This window comes from Eublepharis macularius, chromosome 5 (assembly GCF_028583425.1).
Source record: "Eublepharis macularius isolate TG4126 chromosome 5, MPM_Emac_v1.0, whole genome shotgun sequence".
NCBI lineage: Eukaryota > Metazoa > Chordata > Lepidosauria > Squamata > Eublepharidae > Eublepharis > Eublepharis macularius.
Window position 1 is genome coordinate 96,609,587 of NC_072794.1, and position 22,960 is coordinate 96,632,546.

General features: G+C 42.6%; 1 protein-coding gene across 1 annotated transcript in view; it reads right to left on the minus strand.

The window, feature by feature from the left end:
- MAST2 (microtubule associated serine/threonine kinase 2) overlaps positions 1-22,960 on the minus strand; it is a 422,441-nt gene that overhangs the window by 192,250 nt on the left and 207,231 nt on the right. Inside the window, exon 5 of the mRNA XM_054979860.1 lies at positions 405-496. Within this exon, the coding sequence (XP_054835835.1) occupies positions 405-496 (92 nt within the window). The remainder of the gene's footprint in view (positions 1-404; positions 497-22,960) is intronic.

The following is a 22,960-nucleotide window of genomic DNA, read 5'->3' on the forward strand; positions in this document are numbered from 1 at the left end:
CCCAGACTTATGTTCCAAACTCCAGTCATGACAACATCAGTGTCAAAGAGCACGTAAGATTAGGTCATCAAGAGACAACGGATGGTGAACATTACAAATAATAGGCTATAAGATGCCAAGGAAAAAAAAGACTGAAGTTTCCACACAAAAGTAACATTTTTTTTTAACGTTCTTTCTCTAAGAATTCCAGTCTTCCAAACATGATTAACTGCATCATGACATGATGCCCAAGCTATAGCACAGACATGGGCTATTCCTCTTTACTGCAAAAAGTTCAGGACACACAAGCTTTCACTCAGTTCATTCTAAATACCAAATTTACTTCAAAAGGAGATGCCCAGTTTATGAAAACAATAGCAGTTCTGACAAACAATTATTTGCAAATCTTCCACAAATGCCATTACCTGCATGCCCATGAAGTGGAGAGTGTGGCCGTGGAAGTGTTGGAGATGTGCTGGAAGTCACAATCAAACTCTTTCTATTACTGGTTCGACAGCTGAAATAAAAGCAGAGACAAATAATTTAATAAGGGGCAGAAACTGTTAAAAGAATTGATCTTATGAGCTTGTATTCTTCATACTAAAGGAATTATCTGATGCAATGGTCTCTGGATAAAGTGATATGAAAGCACTTTAGAATTTTTTGATGACTACTCTAGAGTACCAAACTGGTATCACATTCATGTATTTACATAGTCACAAACGTTTTACACCCATCTACCTACTCTGGCTCATTGTGTGGCTTTGTTTATGGTTCTGCTACAGAAAAACTCAAAAGATTAAGAATAATAATAGTAGGATGGTTTTGTTTCATATGTGGCAGATGTATAATAAAACCAGCTTGCTTAGGAAAATGGTTAAAGAATATCAGATAAATTGAAAATAAAATTAATCTTAAATCCTAAATTCTTAACAATATTAAAAATAATATTCCCAAATAATTTCGAGATTTCCCACTATATAGTTACTTTGGCAATATTAATCCAAGCCAAACACTAGAAAATACAAATAAATCCATCAAAATAAGAAGAGCTTTTTAAAAGTCCCTAGGGACCAAAGCAGGGGTGCAAGGAGCTGGTGGGGCAGAGGCAATGGAGTGCTTATTTCCTGCATGCATGCTCCTGTACTCCCCAATCGCGCCAGAAAATTATGACATTTTCCAGCATGATGAGGGAGCTGTCAGGCCTGGCTAGAGGACCCTCTCAGACTCTCCACTTCATCAGACACAGCTGCATGAGTTAAAGGTCTTTATTATAAGATTTCCTCTAGTAGAACACTGTACAGTCATTGCCTAGAATGCCAAAGTGAAACCCTTTCAGAAAAGTTATACCCCCAGTCTCCTCCCCCTAAGTTGAATGAAGGCCAACTGAAGTCAGAGTGTAGTTGCTAGGAGACACAGAGCGGAGTTCTCACGGCCGGTTCCCAGACGCTCACTCCCACTTCATCTGGGAAAGTGTGGCCACACTCTCTTAAAAACTCCCCTACTTGCACCAGGAAGTAGCCCAATTCCTCAGGGTCTCTGTCAAAACAGGTTTCCAGATTACATCAAGCGGGTTCAAGTCCCTTGGGATCCTCGCTCCTCTAGCACATGGCCTTGGGGTCCCCCTTGGGCCCACTGGGAGGGCAGGTGCTGCTCGGCCAGGGGCCCCTTGAGATACCACCCAGACTCCCCTTAGTTGGGAGGGCCCGCTGGTGCCCCCATTCCACCTCCTTGGGGCTGCGCAACCATAATCTTAAGCATAGTCTGCCTGACCTCCTCCACCTCTTCACGCAACTCCTGCAGGTCGGACACGCCACTCAAGTCTCTGGGATCCTTCTCTTCTTCATCACTCATGCACTGGTCCTCTGCCATGGTGGAGTCTCCATCTTTGATGTTCTCGGTTGGGTTCTCCGGAAGACCCCCCAATCCAAACAGCTGTGCCTCGTCCTCCAGGTCCCTGCCTGGATTCCCCAGGGCTCCTTTTCCTCCTCCCAAGCTTGACTGGAACAGTTGCGCCTTGTGTCACTCTTTCCAGCCCTTCAAGTGACCATACGAAAGATATGGTATCTATCCTCGGGGCGGTGTACCCAGCCAGCGTAGAAAACTGGCTCCTGTCTTGGGAATAACCCTGCCCCGCACGTCTCGCCTGTCCCAGGCTTCGGCATTCCCACGAGGTCTTTAGGTAGGCCCTCGGGTTTTGCAGGAGTTCTGTTGTCCCCTCCTTCTGCCATACTGCAGGTAGGGTGATCTCACCGGATTCTCCAGGTTCCGAGGGAATGAAGAGGATTTTAGGCAAAATGTCAGGCCTGGCTAAAGGACTCTCTCAGACTCTCCACTTCTTCAGACACAGCTGCATGAGTTAAAGGTCTTTATTATAAGATTTCTACCAGTACAACACTGTACAGAGTCATTGCCTAGAATGCCAAAGTGAAACCCTTTCAGAAAAGTTATACCCCCAGTCTCCTCCCCCCTAAGTTGAATGAAAGCCAGTTGAAGTCAGAGCATAGTTGCTAGGAGACGCAGAGCAGAGTTCTCATGGCTGGTTCCCAGATGCTCACTCCCACCTGTGCTGATAACACAGTTCAGCTGAGACAGTAGCAGAAACTCAGTAAAGAAAACAGTGAATAAGCTATTCTACTCTACTTCTATTCACTATCCCCCCCCCCCCAATAGCTAGATACCTTCATGTATGGCAGGCAGGCTGGCTTGCTAGTCTGTCTTACAGGAGCTGCAGGTCACACTGAATCCCAATTCATTAAAAACTGCCTGTTTGGAGGCGATTTATACTAAATTGGGCCTCAGCACAAACCACAGCTCCCCCATTGTGCTGGAAAATGATGTCATTTTCCAGTGCGATGAGGGAGCACAGGAGTGCATGCACTTCCCCCCCCCACAGGTGCCTCCACCCCATCAGTCAGGTAAGCAGGGCTGGGGGGTGGCAGGTTGGGGAAGTTCTGCGCTTGGAGCGGTGGTCTCCTCAGGAGTCAGCTGCTTAACTAGCTGGCCTGCAAAGTGGCTGGAAGCTTGGGGTTCTCTGACATCTTTGGGTGTTTCCCACTGTCCAATCAGGGAGGCAGGAAGTTGAATTCTTCCTCTTTTCTTTGGCACATGGGACCACTCTTACTCAGTTCAGGTGACTCCCCTTAGCAGTGTACTCTTTCATATTATAAGGTATCGTTGTGCACTGAGAAGACACGAATAAACAGGAAAGGCAAGAGAGATAGGGTGACAGTACAGGTCTAGAGAAGACGTTTTTTGGATGAAGATCCTGGGAGGGCAAGGCTGCTGAAGGCTGCATCTGCTGATGCATAGGTATGCAGTTCATAGTGCTTGACAAATGTTAATATTGAGGACCATGTAGCCACTTCGCAGATGTCCTCTATAGATGCATTCTTCTGTAGGGCTGCGTTGGTTGCTGCACTCCTGATAGAGTGTGCCATGATTTCAGTAGGTGCATCAAACTTTTGTGATTTGTATGCTTCTCTGATGCATGGCTTTATGCTCTTGCCTATGGTGTCTGATGACATCTTTTGCTCCATGTTGGGAGTGGCTACATTGATGAACATGGAGTCTGTATGTTTTATCTGCTCTGTCTGATGAAGTATGTCTTCAGCGCTGTCCTCAAGTCCAGGTTGTGCCACTCTTTTTTCCTCAGATGTTTTGGGTTTGGGCAGAAAGAGGGAAGGTTGATTTCTATCTTCCTGTGGAAATTAGAGGATCCCTTGGGCATAAACGTGGGGTCTGCCCTCGGTACCACTTTGTCTCTGTGAAAGATGCAGAGGCTGGGTCTGATGGATAGAGCACTTAGCTCTGATATTCGTCGCCCTGAAGTTATGATGATCAAGAAGATAGTTTTTAACTTGATCCATCTTAGTAAGATGTCCTTTATCAGTTCAAATAGAGGCTTGAGGAGACCTGATAGCAATACATGCAGTTGCCAGGTTGGGAACCAGTGCACTGTGGGCGGGCTAATTAGGTTTGCTTCTCTGAGGAATCTCTTTATATGAGGGTGGTTGGCAGAAATGTTCTATTATTTATAGGGATTACTATGCTCAGCACTGCTACCTGTTTGCGCAGAGTTGCGGGTTTTAGTCCACTCGTGAGCCCCTCTTGTAGGAAACCCAGGATGCTGTTCAAGGAAGGGTTCATAGGGTCCAGTCTGGTCCATCTTATGAAGGGCTTCCAAGAAGACTTATGTATCTTTAAAGTGGACTTCTTTCTGGAGGCAAGGAGTGTGTTAATGATCTCTGGTGAATAGGCTATCCCCTGAAAGGATTTCTGCTCAATATCCTGCAGTTAGTGATAGTCACTCTGGGTGTGGGTGCCATATGGGTCCTTGATGTAGTACATCTAGCTGTTGAGGGAGTTGTAGTGGAGGTTCTCTGGACATCTGTTGTACTGCAGAGAACCAAGGTAGACTCAGCCACCATGGAGCTACCAGTTTTACTTCCACTTGTTCCACTATCTTCCGCAGTAGTTTGGGTATAACTAGTAGTGGTGGAAAGCCATATAGCAGACCCTTGGACCATGGGAAGGTCAGACCCTTGGGCCATATGAAGGGCTCTTGGATGGAAGTATCTTATGAAGAACCTCGGCACTTGGTAGTTGGTGTGTGAGGTGAACAGGTCCAGAGATGGCGTTCCCGAATCTGGTCATTATCTGTTGGAATATGTCCCTGTTTAGGGCACATTCCCTTGGTTGTTGGGATTCTCAGCTCAATCAGTCCAACTGGATGTTGATTGTGCCCCGGATATGCGCGGGTTGAATCGACTGTAGATGAGTCACTGCCCAGGTGATTATTTTGTTCATCTCTTGTAAGCAGGGAGATCTGGATCCTCCTTGCTTGTTGATGTATGTTTTGGCTGCTATACTGTCCATGCGAATCAATACAGGTGATGTATTTGAACGCTGAAATACAAGAGGGCCAGGTGTATGGCTCTTATCTTCAGGACGTTGATAGTCCAGAAAGTTCCTTGGACCACAATCCTTGAGTTGGGGTTCCATTCAGGGATCCTCCCCATCCCTTCAGGCTGGCATTCAAAAAGATTTGTTGGAATTGGAGGGTTAGGAAGCTCCTACCCTGTTGTAAATTGTGGTCCTGTGTCCACCACCACAGGCTTTCTTTGACCTTCATGGGGTCCCGCATTGTCATGACTTGCTTTTGAGCAATCTGATACTTATCAGTAGCGTTTGAAGACGTCGTAGGTGGTAATGTCCCCAATATATGGCCTCCGTGTTGGCTACCAGCAGGCCCAGTAGTTTCGTCAGTTCCATCAGCTGTGAGCTGGAACTTTTAAGCACTGTCAGGATGAGGTTTTTGGTTTTGTCTCATTTCTCTTTGGGTAAATAGATTTTTCCCACTCATGTGTTCAGCTGTAGACCCACGTGTTTTAGGCTTTGTGAAGGCTGAAGGGAGCATTTCAAGAGGTTTATCAGGAAAAACAGTTTTGCACTTATCTGTAACTGTTGTTCGTCGAGTATCTTCTGTGCACACGTGCAGGCCTGCCATGGAGAAATTTTTCTAGCTTAAAATCTGTTGGGGGGGGGCGTTCACTCCTACTGTGCATGCACAGTAGCATTCCCACCAAAACGTGGTTGCTAGGGAAAGGGCCCCCAGATTCCCTCAGTTCTCCTGAGCCACCGGAGAGACCAACAGTTAACACTCACAGCAGGACAGGAGGGAGGGAATGTATGTCTGCACAGAAGATACTCGACAAACAACAGGTACAGGTAAGTGCAACACTGTTTTTCATCATCATCCTTCTGTGCAGCCCCACATTGGGAGTATAGTGAGCTACTCACCAATGGAGGAGGGTGTGAGTCATCAAGCAAACAGCGACTGCAGAACAGCCATTCCTACTGCTGAATCACATCTTACATTTGTGTCCACAAGGTAATGTTTGATGGACATGTTGGCAGAAGACCAAGTTGCAGCCTTACAGATGTCCTGCAGAGGAACTCCTTGAAGAAATGCAGCCAAAGCAGCTTGAGCTCAAGTAGAATGAGCCTTAATTAGAAACTGACAACTCATGGCAGCTCTATGGTAACACAGTTTAATGGTGGAAACAATCCATCTGGACAGAGTCTGAGAGGATGCTGCATGGCCCTTGCAAGTACCAGCATAACAGAAAAACAGTGACTCTGATTTCAAGATGCATTTTGTTCTATGCAAATGACACAATAAAGATCTTTTGAGATCTAACATATGCAGTGATTTTTCTGCAGCTTAAGTAGGATTAGGGAAGAAAGCCGGTAAGACAACCCTCTGTTGCCAATGAAACCTGGACACCACCTTGGATTGGAATTCAATCCTAGTGTGCAACACAACTTTCTCAGGGAAAAACTGCAAAAATGGAGAGTCAGCCCAAAAGGCAGTTATTTCCCCAACATGCCTGGAAGAGGTAATGGCAACGAGAAAGGCCACCCTCATGGACAATAGGGACAGGTGACAATGTGCCAAAGGCTCAAAGGGAGGGAGCATAAGCTGCAAGAGTACCAGAGGCAGACTCCACTGTGGGACAGGGGGGACCCTAGGGGAAAAGGTTTTAAACAACCCCTTAAGGAACTGCTTAGAGACATAGTAGGCAAACACTGTCTTACCATCAATCCGTTCATGAAACGTGGAGATGGCTGCCATATGTACCTTAACACTGTTTATAGAGAGCCCTTTCTTGAGCAGGCCGAACAGATATTCCAAGACAGAAAGCAATGGACAAGAAAATGGGGAGAGACCAGAAGGGCCTAACCAATGAGAAAAACAATTCCATTTTTTGTGAATAGTACCAAGTACAAAAGTACCAAAGAGTTTATTGTCTATAGCCATAGGCTGTCACAAATTTTCCAAACATCAACTAATAAACAGTTAAATCCAGTATCACAGTTTGAAAAGGTTAATTAAAATTAATTAAGACAGTACAGTATACCACACTATCCCAGGAATCACGAAACAGCCTCATTCAATACCACCTTAGATCTTATCTTTTTGGCTGCAAGTGCAAACTGAGAGACTCTGTAGTACACATGGTTATCAGTGTCAGATAACAAAAACACAATCTTCTCAATTTCAGAATATGTGTTTGTGACTGATAGGATTCTGGCCAAGAATTTAGCTTTGGGTCCACTATATAATGGACAATAAAGTAGGTAGTGGGAAAGGTTCTCCACTGTAGATAATCCACAAATGCAGCTGCAGTGTTCCATAGGGAATAACGCCCTGCCAAGAGAGCTGTTTGCATCATCTGAAAGCGCAGAGCAGTGAAAGAGACTTTGAGGTTATAATGAGAAATACTGGCCAGGTAGGGAGATCTTAAGTGGTCAAATTTGATTAGTTTATACCAAGGAGCTGCCTTAGATTTTAATATCGATAGCCGATCCATCACTGCATTTGACTTATAAATCCACTCCTTAAGTGGGAAGTTGTTGGCTGAGACCCCTAACAGGTCATCTGAGATGGTATACCTTTGGCAAATGGAGGATAGAAAGCCAGGGTGTGTGGGGTCTTTAGACAGTAAAAAAATTACTGATTGGCAGCTTAGGGAGTCAGAACTGGAAAATCTGATCCTTTTCCAGTATTTTAAAACTGCATGGTGTACCCATGCCCTAAGGGAGGGGAGTCCTGTTTCGGCCCTCATCAGGGCAGCAGGAGTGCCTTTGGATAAAGCCAAAATACGTCTCAAAAACTGATTTTGGATTACCTCAAGACTGGTTAGAATATCTTTCTTCCAACCCCACACTTCAGCTACATATAGGAGGTGAGGGACTACTTTACTCTTAAATAATCTCAGTGCTGGATCTATCAATCGACCCCCACCCCTTTGAATGAAAAAAATGTATTATTGACCCTACAATCCTTGATGCTGAGGATTTAACCATCGCAAGGTGTGTCTTCCAATTCAGAATCTCTTTAAAGGTTACCCCTAGATATTTAAAGGAGCTGCATTATTAGATTGAGTTGCCAAGGATGCTCCAGTGGCTTTCTCCTGAAAATCATTACTTTTGTCTTCGTGTAGTTGACATTGAGAGCGTCTTCGTTACAATACTGGCCTAACTGATCTAACAGTCTCCTCAAGCCGATCTTGGTCACCAAGGTTAGGACCATGTCATCTGCATAAAGGAGAACTGAAATCTTCTGTTGTCCCAGAGAAGGCGGCATAAATTGGGGACCTGACAGAGTCTCATTGATATCATTGATGTACAGGTTAAATAGTAGAGGGGCCAGCACACAACTGTTTCATGCCTCTACTAATAGGGATTCTGTTAGTTAGTGATCCAGAGGTTCCCATCCCAATTTGAGCAAAGCTATCTTTGTGCAGCTCACGGAGCAAAAACAGCAGTCGCTTATTGATGTTTAGTTTGGCAACCTTGAACCATACTAATTGAATCGAATGTGGCAGCCAAGTCAACAAATGCTACATAAAGTGCCTTTGTTGGCCCATTTATTCCAGAGTAAAGCAGTTGATATTGCGTTTGACAGTGGTCTATAGTTCCAAGACCTTTCCGAAATCCCGCTTGAGTGGGATGAATTATTTTTTCAGTGGTCACCCAATCTTCCAATTTTGCCTGCAGATATTTGCTATACAGTTTTGCTGCTGTGACAAGACGACTTACTGGTCTACAGTTTTGCGGGTCAGATTTATTCCCTTTTTTGTGTATAGGTACCACTATGCTCAGCTTCCATCCAGGGGGGATTAGGCCTGAATCATTAATTTGGGTAAACACCCTAGCCAATACTGGGGACCACCAGTCTGGGAAGGCTTTATACCGTTCAGGTGGTAACATATCCTCACCTGGAGATTTACCAGTGGGTAATGAGGCAATTAGTTCTCTAATTTCAGCTTCAGAGACTGGTGCCCATTCTGGCAGGTCCAGAGAATCCTGATGTACAACCTGTTTGCAAATCCAAGATGCCTCTAGTTGGGGATATTGAGGCACAAAGACTTTATTAAAGTAAGAAGACCAGAAATAGCCTGGAATAAATGAATCAATATGGCAGTAGAGGGAGCTTCTTTTGAATGCAACCAAGTCCCAAAATCGCAAATCATTTCTTTCAGATACTGTGCAGTCTAACTCATTCCAAAGAAATTTCGCATGCTCTAATTTCTTCTGTTTGATTAGAGCTTTATACTGGGACCTAAGCTTTGTTAGACTGCTGATCTGAGCCCTATCCCTATTGTGCCTGACCTGTCTCATAGTATAAAGGAGTTCCTTTTTAAGCGCTCTGCATTTGTGGTCGAACAAACCACTTTGAGCATGTAATATCGACTTCATAGGCCTGTTATTTGTTAAGACAGGTTTGAGCTGGAAATTAATTTCAGCAGAAGTTTTGATCACATCTGTGGTGTTTTGTAAAAGAGATGATCTCAGTCTATTCACTCCCAATGATGACAAGGTATTGGATATAGTACAATGTAGTTTCCTGGACCATTTGAGCCTCCTAAGATTGGGATTCATATTCTCAGCACAATCTGGTACTGGTTTCCCCACTTCTTAAACAACGAAGATTGAGACATTTTAAGAAGAAACACTGATTGTAAACAGGAGAGAACACTGACGCTAGAAATGAACTTCTCTCGACAGCAGCAAAAAAAGAACTGAGGGAATCTGGGGGAGCTTGCCTTAGCAACCACATTTTGGCAGGAAAGCTACTGTACATGTGCAGTAGGGGCAAGTGCCCCCTTAACAGATTTTAAGCTAGAAAAATCTCTCTGCAACAGGACTGCACATTCACAGTCCCAATATGGGGCTGCACAGAAGAATGACAACGAAACTATGATTCCTGAGGAATTGAATTGTGAATGCTGTATCCTTGACGGATGATTTCTTTCAGTTGAAACGTATCAAAATGTCATCCAAATATAGGTGGAGATGTATGCTCATCTCTCTGAGTTTGACTACTGGTAATATCAGCAGCTTGGAGAAGACTCTTGGAGTCGTGGATAGCCCGAGGGGCATCATCCTGAACTGCAGATTTGATTATCCACACAGAATCTCAAGAACTTTTGGTGGGCTGGGTCAATTGGTACATGGAGGTATGCTTCTGTCAGGGCGATAGATGTAAGAAATTCTCCTTGTTGTTGTGCTTCCACTATGGAACGGAGCATCTCCATGCGAAAGTGATGAAGCTTGATGTAACTGTTTATATACTTTAAGTCCAAGATGGACCTCCAATCCCCGTTCTTGGGTAGCATAAAGAATATTGAGTATACACCCCTGCCTGTTTTGTTGATTGGTACTGATTCCACCGCTTGGATCTCTAGTAGATGGTGAATGACTTGGTGAATGATTGAGCATCTGTGTGGGTCCTTTCTGAGAGGTGATATCATGAATTGTTCCGGTGGAAATAAGGCAAATTCTATCGAATAGCCTTTGGACACTACTTCATTGGTCCAGGCAACTGCCTTGGAGTCGAACCAGGTCTGTTGGAAAAGAAGTGGTTGCCTTCCCACCGGAGCAACTTGGAAGTCAGGGGTCTTGTTGTCTGGATCATGCCTTTCACTATGGTTTGCCTGGTGCTTGTATGACCTGTTCTGGAAAGAGCCTCTGCAGGATTGTTGTTTTGGGAAGCTCCAAGTGCATCTGTGATCCTGGCTAGCTCTGGGTAATGCACGGAAGAAGCAAAATGATGAAGATCCGAAGAGCCGTCTGTCCATTCTCTTCAGGGACTTTAGAAGGGCTATCTTCTTACCCTTGGTTTCCACTAGAATTTTTTCAAGAGACTCTCCGAAGAGTTTTCCACTATGGAATGGATATGCCATCATGATAGACTTGGCCTGTAGATCTGCCAGCCAGGCCCTAAGCCATAGTAAGCGTCTTGCAACCATGGAATATGGCATGTCTCTAGAGGAGGAGGAGAGTGCATCTAGGGTTGCATCCACTGTAAAAGTGTTTGCTTTTAGGATTCTGCTGGCCCCTTACAGGAGACATTTGTTATTTCCTGGCAGTAGTTGTTTGAGTCTTTGTATCGAAACAATCGAGGCCCTTGATATGATGGATGCTATGGCCGTGGCTTTGACTGCCATGGCTGTTGCTTCATGAGCCCTTTTAAAGGCTTTTTCTCCTTTTCTATCCAGGTTGTCCCTCACTATCTCTTGTCCGTCTTCCAAGAGGCAGGAATGGCCCATTCAGCTTTGAGTTGGCATTCAAAGTATTTAGGAAAGGGGAGGCTTTCAGTCTCGTTCTCATATCTGGGGGAAAACTCTGTTCCCTTTGGGACGTGTCTTGGGTCCGTCTGGATTCTGTTCCTCCTCCTTCCCCTGGGCGTTTTGCAAGTCTAGTGCAGACAGGGCCTTTGAGATAAGAGGTACTGATAATCCTCTGCTTGGAAAAGTCTGGAAGACTGGACTGTGATCTCTTCCTTCTTCCCCTCTTCTAAGAGAAACTCTCCTTCTTCCAGGTGCGTGCTGTCTGAGGACTCCTCAGTCAGCCTTGGTGGCCAGGTACTGCCATGTGGTTGCATCTCTGAAGCAGTATTGAGAGGGTTGGGAGTGAGTGTTGGTCTGGGCAAATGGGAGTCCGACTGGCACAAAGACAGTATTTCCTTCCTCATTGTCTGTCTTAAAAGACTCATGAAGTCTGGAGGCATTGCAGCCAGTGGGGCACTTATGTTTCCTGGCCATTGCTGGTGTTCTGCAGAGCTGCTTCCTCTCTGATTCAAGTTTGCTGCCACTCCTCCTGCCAGGAGGATGGCAAGCACATCTTTAGGTTTTGGCGTGAAATCGGGCGTTTTTCCGAAGTCAGCCATTGCAGACATACTTCACTGGGTGGTTCTGCTCTCCTACAGTTGGATGAGGCACGCAGCAGAAGCAGGCTCCTGCTGAGAGAAACAGGGCCGCTTTGAGGCCTGTGTCTGGCCTGAGGCCAGATTGTTGCCGGGAAACCATGCAAGCCCTGGGGGCAAGTAGGTGCTGGATAGGCCAATTCCCACCATCAGAAGGATGGCTCCTGGGAAACTGCCTGAGCCTTCTTCCATAAAGCTGCTCTCAGAATGCAGAGGCCATGACGAACTTCTTTGGGTTCTTTTCCTTAGAAGGGATTGTGAAATAAAGGAAGAAGGTAGAGTAAGTAGAAATTGGAAAAGAAAAAAGGCTAGAGAAAAAGAGGGTATAGAAAGAAGGTATAGAAAAGAAGAAAAGCAGCAGAGCAATCTGCTGACAAACTGCTCTCCCCAGAGGCAGGAAAGAACTGAGGGTGGTCCCATGCACCCAAAAGAAAGAGGAAGAATTCAACTTCCTGCCTCCCCAAGTGAATGGTGGGAAACACCCAAAGATGTTCTCTGTCTCAGAGGGAGAAAGGTGAATATATAAGATTGTACATAAATACACAAAAATGAATTTTGGGGAAACAGTTTGCTATCCCTATGATCAAAGATTTAATACTTGCAGAAAAGAAATACATAGGTTGATAAACACATGAAAACCAAGTATAAAACCTTTATAATCATCTTCAATCTCTAAATATTTTTATTTGAACAGAAATTTACTATTATTCAAAAGAGAAGCTAAAACACATGGAGTACAGTTAAATTGGCTTGAAGCTGCTGTTTCAGCTCTTTGGTGAAAATTCAGAATTAGTTGAATAATTTACAGTATTAAGTACACCAAACTGCTGTTTTACTTCTGTGTTGCATACAGTATACAAACTGTAACAGCTTTGGAATACTGAAGTCTATAAAATACATACATAAACCATTTTCAGTGAGTGTGCTCTATCCAATAGTCCAGAATCAGTGTTGGATCTAAACAACCATGAGCAGAGCCATAGAAAGTATACTGTCCCCCACTTCTTTCTATAGCTTTGTTTGTTCCACCTTAAAAAGCCATTCTTGAAAACTGGATGATCCTTGGGAATGTTTTGGGAAGTAGTGTGGGGAACTACAGTGAGAAGGGAAAATTGGAAGAAAACTTTCTCCCCATTTGGAGATGTTAACCCTTAGTTTTGCCAGTCTGATAAGGCACCACTGGAGAAAGAAGGCTAAAGATCACTCAAAAAAGTGACCTAACACTGAAACCTTGACAGCCTTTGGGAAACACTGCAAAGCTGTATTGTTCAGGAGGGCCTTATGAAGAAGGTTGATTTTTCTACCATATGCTCTGTTCACTAGCCTCACACTAGCCTGTTATATTGTCTGTTTTAATAGATTTTTGTGCTGTGCCTATTACTTATTTATTTATTTTATTCGATTTATACCCCGCCCTCCCCACAGATGGGCTCAGGGTGGCTAACAACATTAAAAAATACATTAAAATCACAAAAACATAAAATCAACAATAATTTTTTTAAAATCATTAAAATAGTCCAGGAGTAGGCTATTTAAACAAATATTGGGAGTCCGTATACGGGCATAGCAGATGGCCGAGGGCAGCCCCAGAAGAAGTGGTGGTCTTAGATGGAAGGAGGAGGACACCCGCTGGCACTCAGCCGAAGGCCTGGTGGAACATCTCCGTTTTACAGGCCCTGCGAAACTGTAACAGGTCCTGCAGGGCCAGTTAGGACAAAGACTCCAATGGCTGGTTCCTGGGTATAACAAAGGATTCGAGTACTTTGATTGATGGCTGCCATTATGTGCGTTGTGAGCTGCTTTAAGCCTTTGTATGGAGGAATGGGTAGAATATAAACATTGAGCCATAATTGCTGTTCCTTTCACCGTATATCCTCCTTGCTGCAGTCGAGAAAAGGACAAACCATGCAACAACAGCACCTTTTTCATAATATTATAGTAATGCAAGCACTGACATGTATTAATAGTGTATTCCCTAATCCACGGATCATAGAAAAGTAATTCATTTAAAGATTCAAGATTCACTTAAAGATCTAGAAAATAAGCTCCCTTGGCAGCTATAACTGCAGTGAGGGAGCCAAAGAGAAGATGGGAGAGAGCAAACTAAAGACTACAAAGGACTGACTGCAAAAGCTTTAAAAGCCATCTTGAGCCAATACTTGAAAAAAAAAATAACAAGGGGAAGGAATGAAAGCTACACTTTTGGAAGAACAACGTTGATTCTGAGCAAATAATGGTGAACATGTAGGTTAATCACAGAGGAAGACTGCTAGCATGGGTTATTCTAAATCAATAAACAGCCCAGAAGTAACAAAATAAAACATCTGTAAGACTGCCAGCAAGTATTCCCTCTATTTATTCTCACAAAAGGATGAGGATGTATATGAGAAAATAGGATACAGTGGCTATTATATTCACAATTCAAGGCTGAGAAACGAGATAAAAGCAACAAGTGAAACGATCAGGGACCTAACAGAATTTGAAAAATTGATCACACAGCACAAAGAACATCTGTTGGGATGAATTTATAAAAAACCAGCAGATGAGTATTTCTTAATCCAGCAAAATATATGTGCTACCAAGTATCAGAGCTGATTATAAAGTCTTTTTAGACTTGCAATCAAAATCAGGGATTCCTTCCTCCACCACTCAACACTCAATGGATGAAATCCCCATCAACTAGTTTGGTTTTTTTAAAAAAAAACATTTGGAAGGGAAGGGAGAACATTGGTTGTGCACTTATATGAAGTCGTAATTTTGGGATAGTTGCACTCCTGTGCCACAGGATTTTTTTCTAATTTCCACAGGAGTACGCTTGTGCCATCTCTTAACCTTGGCATAAGTATGCACTCCTATGAGACTTAAATACATTTTATTTTTATTTATTTATTCATTTTTATACCACCTCACTTTAATTAAAATCTCGAAGCAGTTCACAACAATTATAACAGTTAAAAATCAATAAATCATAATAAAACAGCCTAATACAAATAATTTAAAAACACTCTAGTCCTAATACCAGCCTATAAAATCCTGTGCATAACATAAATTTGAAGGTAGATAAAAATGCAGTAATTTGCTCTGCCTCACAAAAAATACTATCTAGCAAAGGCACACTGGAATAGTTCTGCCTTAGAGTTTCCAAAACATCAGCAGGACCTGCTGAGCACAAGTGCCATCTGACAGTACATTCCAAAGGGTGGGTGGCCTCTTCCTGGTGGAAGAAAGTTGTGCCAGCCTGGAGCCAGGAACCATCAGTAAGCTCTGCAATGATGAACGAAGCAGGTAGAAGGGTTCATAATGGGAGAGGCAGACCTGAAGGTATAAGGGTCCCAGCCTATGAAGAGCTTTAAAAGTGAGGATCAACACCTTGAATTGGATCCAGAGGCTAATTCGTAACCTGCGCAGCTGCTTCAAAATTGGTGTTATAAGAGATGACCACGGTGATTTGGTCAGCACCCTAGCAGCCGCATTCCGTACAACCTGAAGTCTCTGGAGCATCTTCAACAGTAGCCCTACATAGAGCGAGTTGTAGTAGTCTAAATGAGAGGTGACTATCTCATAGAACAACGTGGCAAGGTCAGATTGAGATAGATTTTTCTAAGCATCATAGGAGCTTTAGACAGTACTATGGGAGCTCTCTCTCTCTCTCTGACAAATACTGAGAAAACATTCTCTAAATGCCACAGGAATAACACAGCTCTAAGGGCTCTTTTAGCCCTTCAAAAGCCCTGCCTATGAGTAAAAATAACATTTGTTATGTGCACTCAGAGTTCCCAATGCTTTCCTGAAACTCAACACTGTGGAACATCAGCCTCAGATATTGTAACAGGATACTATTTCTCAGCTCTCAGACACTATTGGACCTTCAAGGTAATAAATTAGAACTTTTACAGCAGTAAACAGAAGGAAAAACAAATATGTATAAGTTGGTTTAACATACTCGTAAAAATTACAGGTTTACTGCTGTGCACAAGTGTTTTTGAGGATACAAAAGATACATTTTCAGTGAGCTATCCACCATAACCCAAATAGCTTTTTCTTGGATTATCACTCCCAGAACAAACTTCATGAGTGTATATGTGAAATTCAGATCTTTTGCCCATGTGCATCACTTTGCAGTTGCTTACACTGAATTTCATTTGCCATTTCATTGCCCATTCACATAAGAGATCACCTACTAGATCAGATTAGGGGTCCACCTAGTCCAGCATACTGTTTCATATAGTGGCCAGTCACTGGTGCCCCCTGGTCACAATACCAGTCTTCCCTAGAGCACAGATACCCACAATCAATATTCAGCATGTTTCTCCTTAAGAGTGAGAAAGGGGGCGATGGTCTTCACTTGCTAGACATATTTTTGTTTATTTATTCCCCATCATTTTCACCAATGAGGACCACATAGTGGCTTACATTCACCTGTCCTCCATTTTATCCTCACAACAACTCTGTGAAGTGCTATAAAGCATATTTAATGAATAAAATATCAAGAGAAGAATCCCACCATTCTACCTTTTAACTCCACTCTATGCAATGTGACACATTGCTGCAAGAAACCCACAACTTCTCTATGAGTTCAGCTTCCAAAATTTTTTTTTACTAATCATCAGAAGACTACTGAAACTCATAGACAAAATCAGTCAGCATTATTTCCAATGTTAAAAAGATGAAAATAAATATTTTAAATTTTTTCTTCATAATGGACAAATCTAAAATTGACCATCTAATGAAAGCACCAGCTGCACTGAAACATTAACTAAATATGGAAGTCATAGCTTCTAATTATAGTAATTTAGAAATGGAAGCAATTTTGTCAGCAATAGCAGCATTGGCAACAGCAATAATTAAGTCTTTCAAGGTAAGAACAAGCAGCCATTCAGTATAAGATTGTCTCCACATTCACCATTTATACGATAACAGTCCTAGCACAAATGAAATTGTTAGTATGTTTTCAATAGTCTGTATATCACTATGGCACTAACCACAGAGTGCCATATATATCTTTTCATTAATAGGCAGAAATTGATCCACTAAGAAAAACCCAAAAATAGAATTAAATTAAACAGGATTTGAGTCCAGTGGCACCTTAGAAAACAAGATGTTCATTGTATAAGCTTTTGAGAATCAAAGCTTTCTTCTTCAGACACAGGGAGGAGTGTCTTTACATTCTGACTCTCCCTTCTTTGCTTTACCCTCCCACCTCCTGACTGGAATATATATTTGGGGGCGGGGGCGGGGTAAGCCCTCAGTGGTGGTGTTGTTTTAAAGATTAATCTGATCAATGAAAAGTATCCAGCAAAATATCTTGTTTAAGAGAGAATCCTTTCTAATGGCTGGTGCCATTTTCTTTCTTTATGACATGCTGCCACGAGTCTTTATACAAATGGGCATTTTTATATGCCAGAACTGTTTTACCCTACCCTACTCCCAATCATATAATGTAATCCTTTGCTCAACTCAAAAGACAAGTCCCCTGAGGTGTTCTGATAATAAAAGATCTACTATATTAAGAGATTTGTATTGTTTTATGTTCCCTCATCCGCTCCATCTTCAGACAGATTTTTTTTTACTTTGCTCATTTGTCCAAGGAAAGGGGAAGGTTAATCAGAGACAATGAGAATTCAAGAGTCCTTATAAATAAGATCACTTGTTTTTATATACCAAATTCACACTAATGTTTACTATAAAAGTACTACTACTTCAAATTCATTCACTCAGTTTCCACAGCAAAGTATTCATCAGAGCATTCTAAACAACTCAAGAAACTTCTTGCAGTTGTTCAGCATACTTCATATGCCAGTGAAAACAATTCCACATCAGGGCAAATTATTTCTCTACACCAAAGGAGAAAAAGAGGAACTAGAACATCCATCTCTCCACTGCTTAACTGCATTTTCATAATGGCAAACTGAGATGAACATCACTTCCCTAAGTACTGCTACCTGTCTCTTCAGCCTATTACAGAAGTGGCCCTGGAGGCATATAGCTGTGCTAACAATCTCAATATATGAGAAATTTTATATCTGAAAAGACTTCATTACTCTTGAATAAATACTATCCGGTTCTGGAGAGCAGGAAATTGGAAGCTACATTATCAGTACATTGATAGAACTAGCCCATTAAGCTGTAAAACCTCTGGTCACTTCAATACTATCATTCTTCAAATGAAAAGCACAGTACAGAGTCAGGCTTCTACAGCAGCGTATTTTCCCTCCTCAATACAGCTTCCAGGAATTAGTTACCAGCACAATCCATTTCTTACACCATTGTATGACCAACATGAACAACAGCAGCAGCTGCTGCTACAACTACTACTGTGCATATATATTGCTCTTCTAGACAGATTAGTATTCCATTCAGAGCCATGAACAAAGTCAGTGTTGTTATTTCCCCAGCTGGGGAGCTGGAGCTGAGAGAAGTGGCTTACCCAAGGCCACCTACTGAATTCCTGGTAGTAGTGAGATTTGAACCAGCAGAGTGCTGATTCGCAACCCAACCAGTAAACACTATGCTACACAGCAGCAATGAAAGAAACAAGTTACTATGGTAGGCAATGTAGCAAAAGCTCAAGCAAACCAATACTCTCTCATATAATCAACCAGACTGGTGCTTTGTCCACACTACCTCCATTAATAACTTCATTAATACCCTGAGAAATTTGATAAAGATACTATTTCTTTGCTTGCTCATGTAACATTTCTAGCATTTCAATGATCTTTGTGTATTATAATCATGTCTACAGCCAGGGTTGATTAAAAATAAATGATTTTTATTGGAAAAAAATCATATTTTTATTAAATGTTTTTGAAGAAAAAACAATCTAAAATATAATTTTAATTAAGATACATTACAGTCCAAAGATATCTCATCACAAAATAGGGATGATAAATTCTAATGCTGTACTATGGGACAATATTTTCAAGTTCAAGAAGAGTTCTGAAAATGAGTTCTAATCGTTCATGGATTAGGGACCCAATGTTGCAAGGTTCCAAAGCTTTATGTATAGATTAAATTATTTAGTTTAATCTTTCTGTCTACTCAATGGAATTCAGTGCTCATTAACCCAAATGATACTATTAAAAATGCTTAGTTTTGCAGTTCTCAAACTGTGGATATGTGTCTCCAAAGATAAAATGCTTGTTAACAGCAAAAATGTTTTATAATAAATAAACAAATAATATACAGAGGTGAGAAATAAACATTGACCATATTCTCTCTCTGCAACTTTCTGTATGCAGAATCAATCTCTTATCTATCTCTAAAAGTGCAACATTTCAAGAAGTTAAATTATTAGATGATTGTTGGGAATGGAATAGGTCCACACAATGTGAAGTGGAGGGACAAGCTATAGAAACGGAAGTGAAAGCGTTTGAGCAGCATATTACAGAAGTCTTGAAGTTCTTTTGAGTAGCCTTCATTGATATGAGATCTACCAAAACATTCTGTAACCAGAAGTAAAAACATATAATGATAGCAGACAATAAAAGAGACCAAATTTGGGAATATTTTAATGAAGTTACCTGTGGATTAAAAAGGCATATGTGCAAAATGCAAACAGTGCAATAAAGAAATGCAAGCCTTTGGTTGCCTAAATAAACACCATGAGAATTTATGTAGAAAACCATGACTAAATTGAGACTTCCTAATGGGGGATTTAAACCATGGTTTACATTCATTTGGTTTGAGTCAAATCCACATCGATAGAAACTAAGTCCCATGCTTGCAGAATCCATAGATATGCCCACATATATCCTGCTATATATTCTGGTATAAATCCATCACTGGCACAAATCGGCAATACTAAGCAAAACAGGGGTGTGGAGCTAAATCAATATCCTAAGCCTCCTCAGTCCACAGTCTCCCTATAACAAAGGCGTATTATATCATATATTTAAGGTAGATTTATATTATATAAATGCCCCAATTTTAATCAATGGGAGTAATACACACTCACATTGATACAGTCAGGGTATAACTTATTTATCTATCTACTTACTTATGTTATTTACAGATCACCTTTCTCATTGAGACTCAAGGCAGATTACATAGTATAAGTCAATAAAATCAACAACTGGGACATTCAATAAAAACTAGGTAAGGATAGCAGAAATTTAAAAAGAAGCAGAAATCCAACACAGAACTGAAAAGCAACGCCAAAACAAAACGAACTATCCACTAAGGGTATACTTAGAGCAACAGACAACACACAGTAGTTTAATCTTCAGCCCCTATCCCTGTACCAACACATCTCACTGAACCATTTCCTTACAGGATAACCCTATTATCTGTGTAAGAAAGCCCTCCTGAACAATTCAATTTTGTACAGTTTGTGGAAAGCTAGGCAACTGTGAGCTTTCCTGACCTCTTCAGCCAGGCTGTTCAATAACGTAGGGGCCACAAAAAAGAATGCTGATGTGCAGGCAGTTGATGATTTGTCCCACCTGCAGAAGGCACTGTTCAAATGGCCAAAACTACCATGGTGGAGCATATGTACTCAGCTGCAAAAGTAAAAAAAAACAGGTTTGCACTTACCTGTAACTGTTGTTCAGGGAGGTCTTCCGTGCAGGCACACATGGGATTACGCATGTGCAGGCCTGCCAGCTGGAGGATTTTGTAGCTTAAAAGTTCATTCGAGGGCGCTTAACGCCTCCCAGTGAACAGGTGCGGCTGTTTTCCTGCCAAAACAGCCTACTCCAGGGAGGCGCAGCACCCTGTGCCATCAGCTTCTCTTGCTGCCAGACTCCTCAATAATATGAAAAGCATCAGCAGGGAAGGAGGAAGGGGATGTGTGCCTGCACAGAAGGCCTCAATGAACAACAATTAGGCATAAGTGCAACCCTGTTTTCATTGTTGGGTCTTCTGTGCAGTCCCACATGGGAGTTTAACAAGCTTCTTACCTGGGAGGTGGAAACTTGCTCTTCAGCGGAATATTGATTGCAGTACCGCTGTACCCACTGTTGTCTCTTGTCTGTCAAGGATGTCCGGGGAATACTGTCTCACAAAGGTGTCTGTAGATGATCAGGTCGCTGCCCTGCAGATGTCCATTAGCGAAACTCCTCTCAGGAACACCGTCGAAGTCACTTGCGACCTAGTAGAATATGCATGCACCTCTAGTGGACAACGTAAGTTAACAGCCCTATAGCGTAACTTAATGCCTTGTACTACCCATCATGCAATGGTCTGCAGGCTAGCCTGTTTCCCTTTCTTGGGCCCTGCGTAACAGATAAACAATTGTCTATGAACCCTAAAGTCTTTTGTGTGATCTAGATAAAACAGTATCGCTCTCTTTACATCTAGCACATATACGGCCCTTTCTGCCTCGTCAGAAGGAATCAGGAAGAAGACCAGCAGTGAAAGTTCCTGTGTAACATGGAATTTGGACACTATCTTGGGCAGGAATTCCAGTGTTGGCCTCAGAACTACCTTTTTGGTATGTATTTTCAGGAATGGCTGGTCAACACATAAGGCTGCCAATTCACTAACCCTCCTAGCTGAAATTGCGACTAACATTGCCACCTTCATGGTTATGGCCCTCAGGTGACAAGTAGGCAGGTGTTCAAAGGGTTTTGACATTAACTTGGTCAATACTAGTTGCAGTGACCACTGGGGTACTATCTTCCCTGTGGGGGGAAACAAGTTCTTTAAGCCTTTCATGAACAGTTTCAAGGTGTAAAGCGAAAACACTGTTCTTTTATCAATAGGTATATGAAAGGCCAAAATGGCTACCACATAAACTTTCACTGATGAGACAGAGATCCCTGTATTCTTTAACTCTAAAAGAAATTCTAACACCACGGCCAGTGGGCAACTATATGGATCAACTCCCCATCCTGTCGCCCAGGACGAAAGTCTTCTCCATTTGAGATCATAGGAGTGCCTAGTGGATTGCTTTTTGACGTTGAAAATCACTTTCACCACTCCTGTCAGTAAGCATCCTATGGCCTCAGTAGCCATGCAGTCAATTTGAGTTTGTTTACAGGATGATGAAACACCCCTCAACACAGAATCAAGTCTGGTTCCTCAGGAAGGTAGCGGATGGTCTGGTTCGTCATTTGGTATAACCGGTGGAACTAGGGCTGCCTGGGCCAGAAGGGCATCACTATTATAGCTGTTGTCCCTTCTGTTTGCATCTTGCTCACCATCCTTGATATCAGAGGTATTGGAGGGAACGAGTAGAAAAGGCTCCCAGACCAGGTCATCTGGAAGGCATTCCCTAAGGAGTCTGGTTCCAGACCCCGCCCCCCCTTGGAGCAGAACAGTAGTGCCTTTGTGTTCTCTTTTGTAGCAAATAAGTCTATTTCCGGCCAACCCCATTCCCAGAACACAGGCCTGATGTAATAGTCCCCGATGGACCACTCATGTGTATCTGCGCCGATCCCGCTCAGTCTGTCTGCAAAGGTGTTTTCTACACCAGCTAATATGCACTGCCTGTACATAAACACCGTGTTCTACAGCCTACTCCCATAAAGCTATGGCTTCTAGACACAAGGAGTGTGATGTCGTTCCCCCTTGTCTGTTTACATAGAACATAGCTGTGCTGTTGTCTGTTAGCTCTTGCACGTTCTTGCACCTGACCACATCTGAGAAGATTACAGCAAAATGTATTGCCCTTAACTCAAGTGTGTTAATGCGCAGAGAAAGTTCTTCCTCTGTCCATATGCTGTGGGCTGCCAGACTTCCACAGTGCACCCCCCACCCTGAGGTGGAGGCATCTGTGGTAATGGTTACTTCTGTACAGATTGAACCAAATGGTAATCCTGTCATTAGATTGTTGTCCACCAGCCACCAGTGAAGGCTCCTGAGGACTGACCTGGGAATATTATACTTCTTCTCCTGAGGATGTTCTATGGCACAGTAAACAAATATAAACTATAGCCGTAGTTCCCTCATATGAAACCTGGCCAGGGGTATGACCGCTGTAGTAGAGGCCATAAGGTCCAACAGTGTCTGGATCTGCCTAGTGGATTGGAACCTGCATCTCAAGAACATTCTAACCATGCCCTTGATTTTCTGTGCCCTCCACAGGCAAGAACACCCTATTTAGGGAGGTGTTCAATACAGCACCTATAAATTGCACGTGTCTTGTGGGGCTCACTTTGGATTTTTTGTGGCTTATGATCAGGCCCAAATCTGAACAGGTGTTTAAGGGTCCATTCAACCTGCCTAGAGAGGTCTTCTGAAAAATCTGAAATCAGCCAGTCGTCC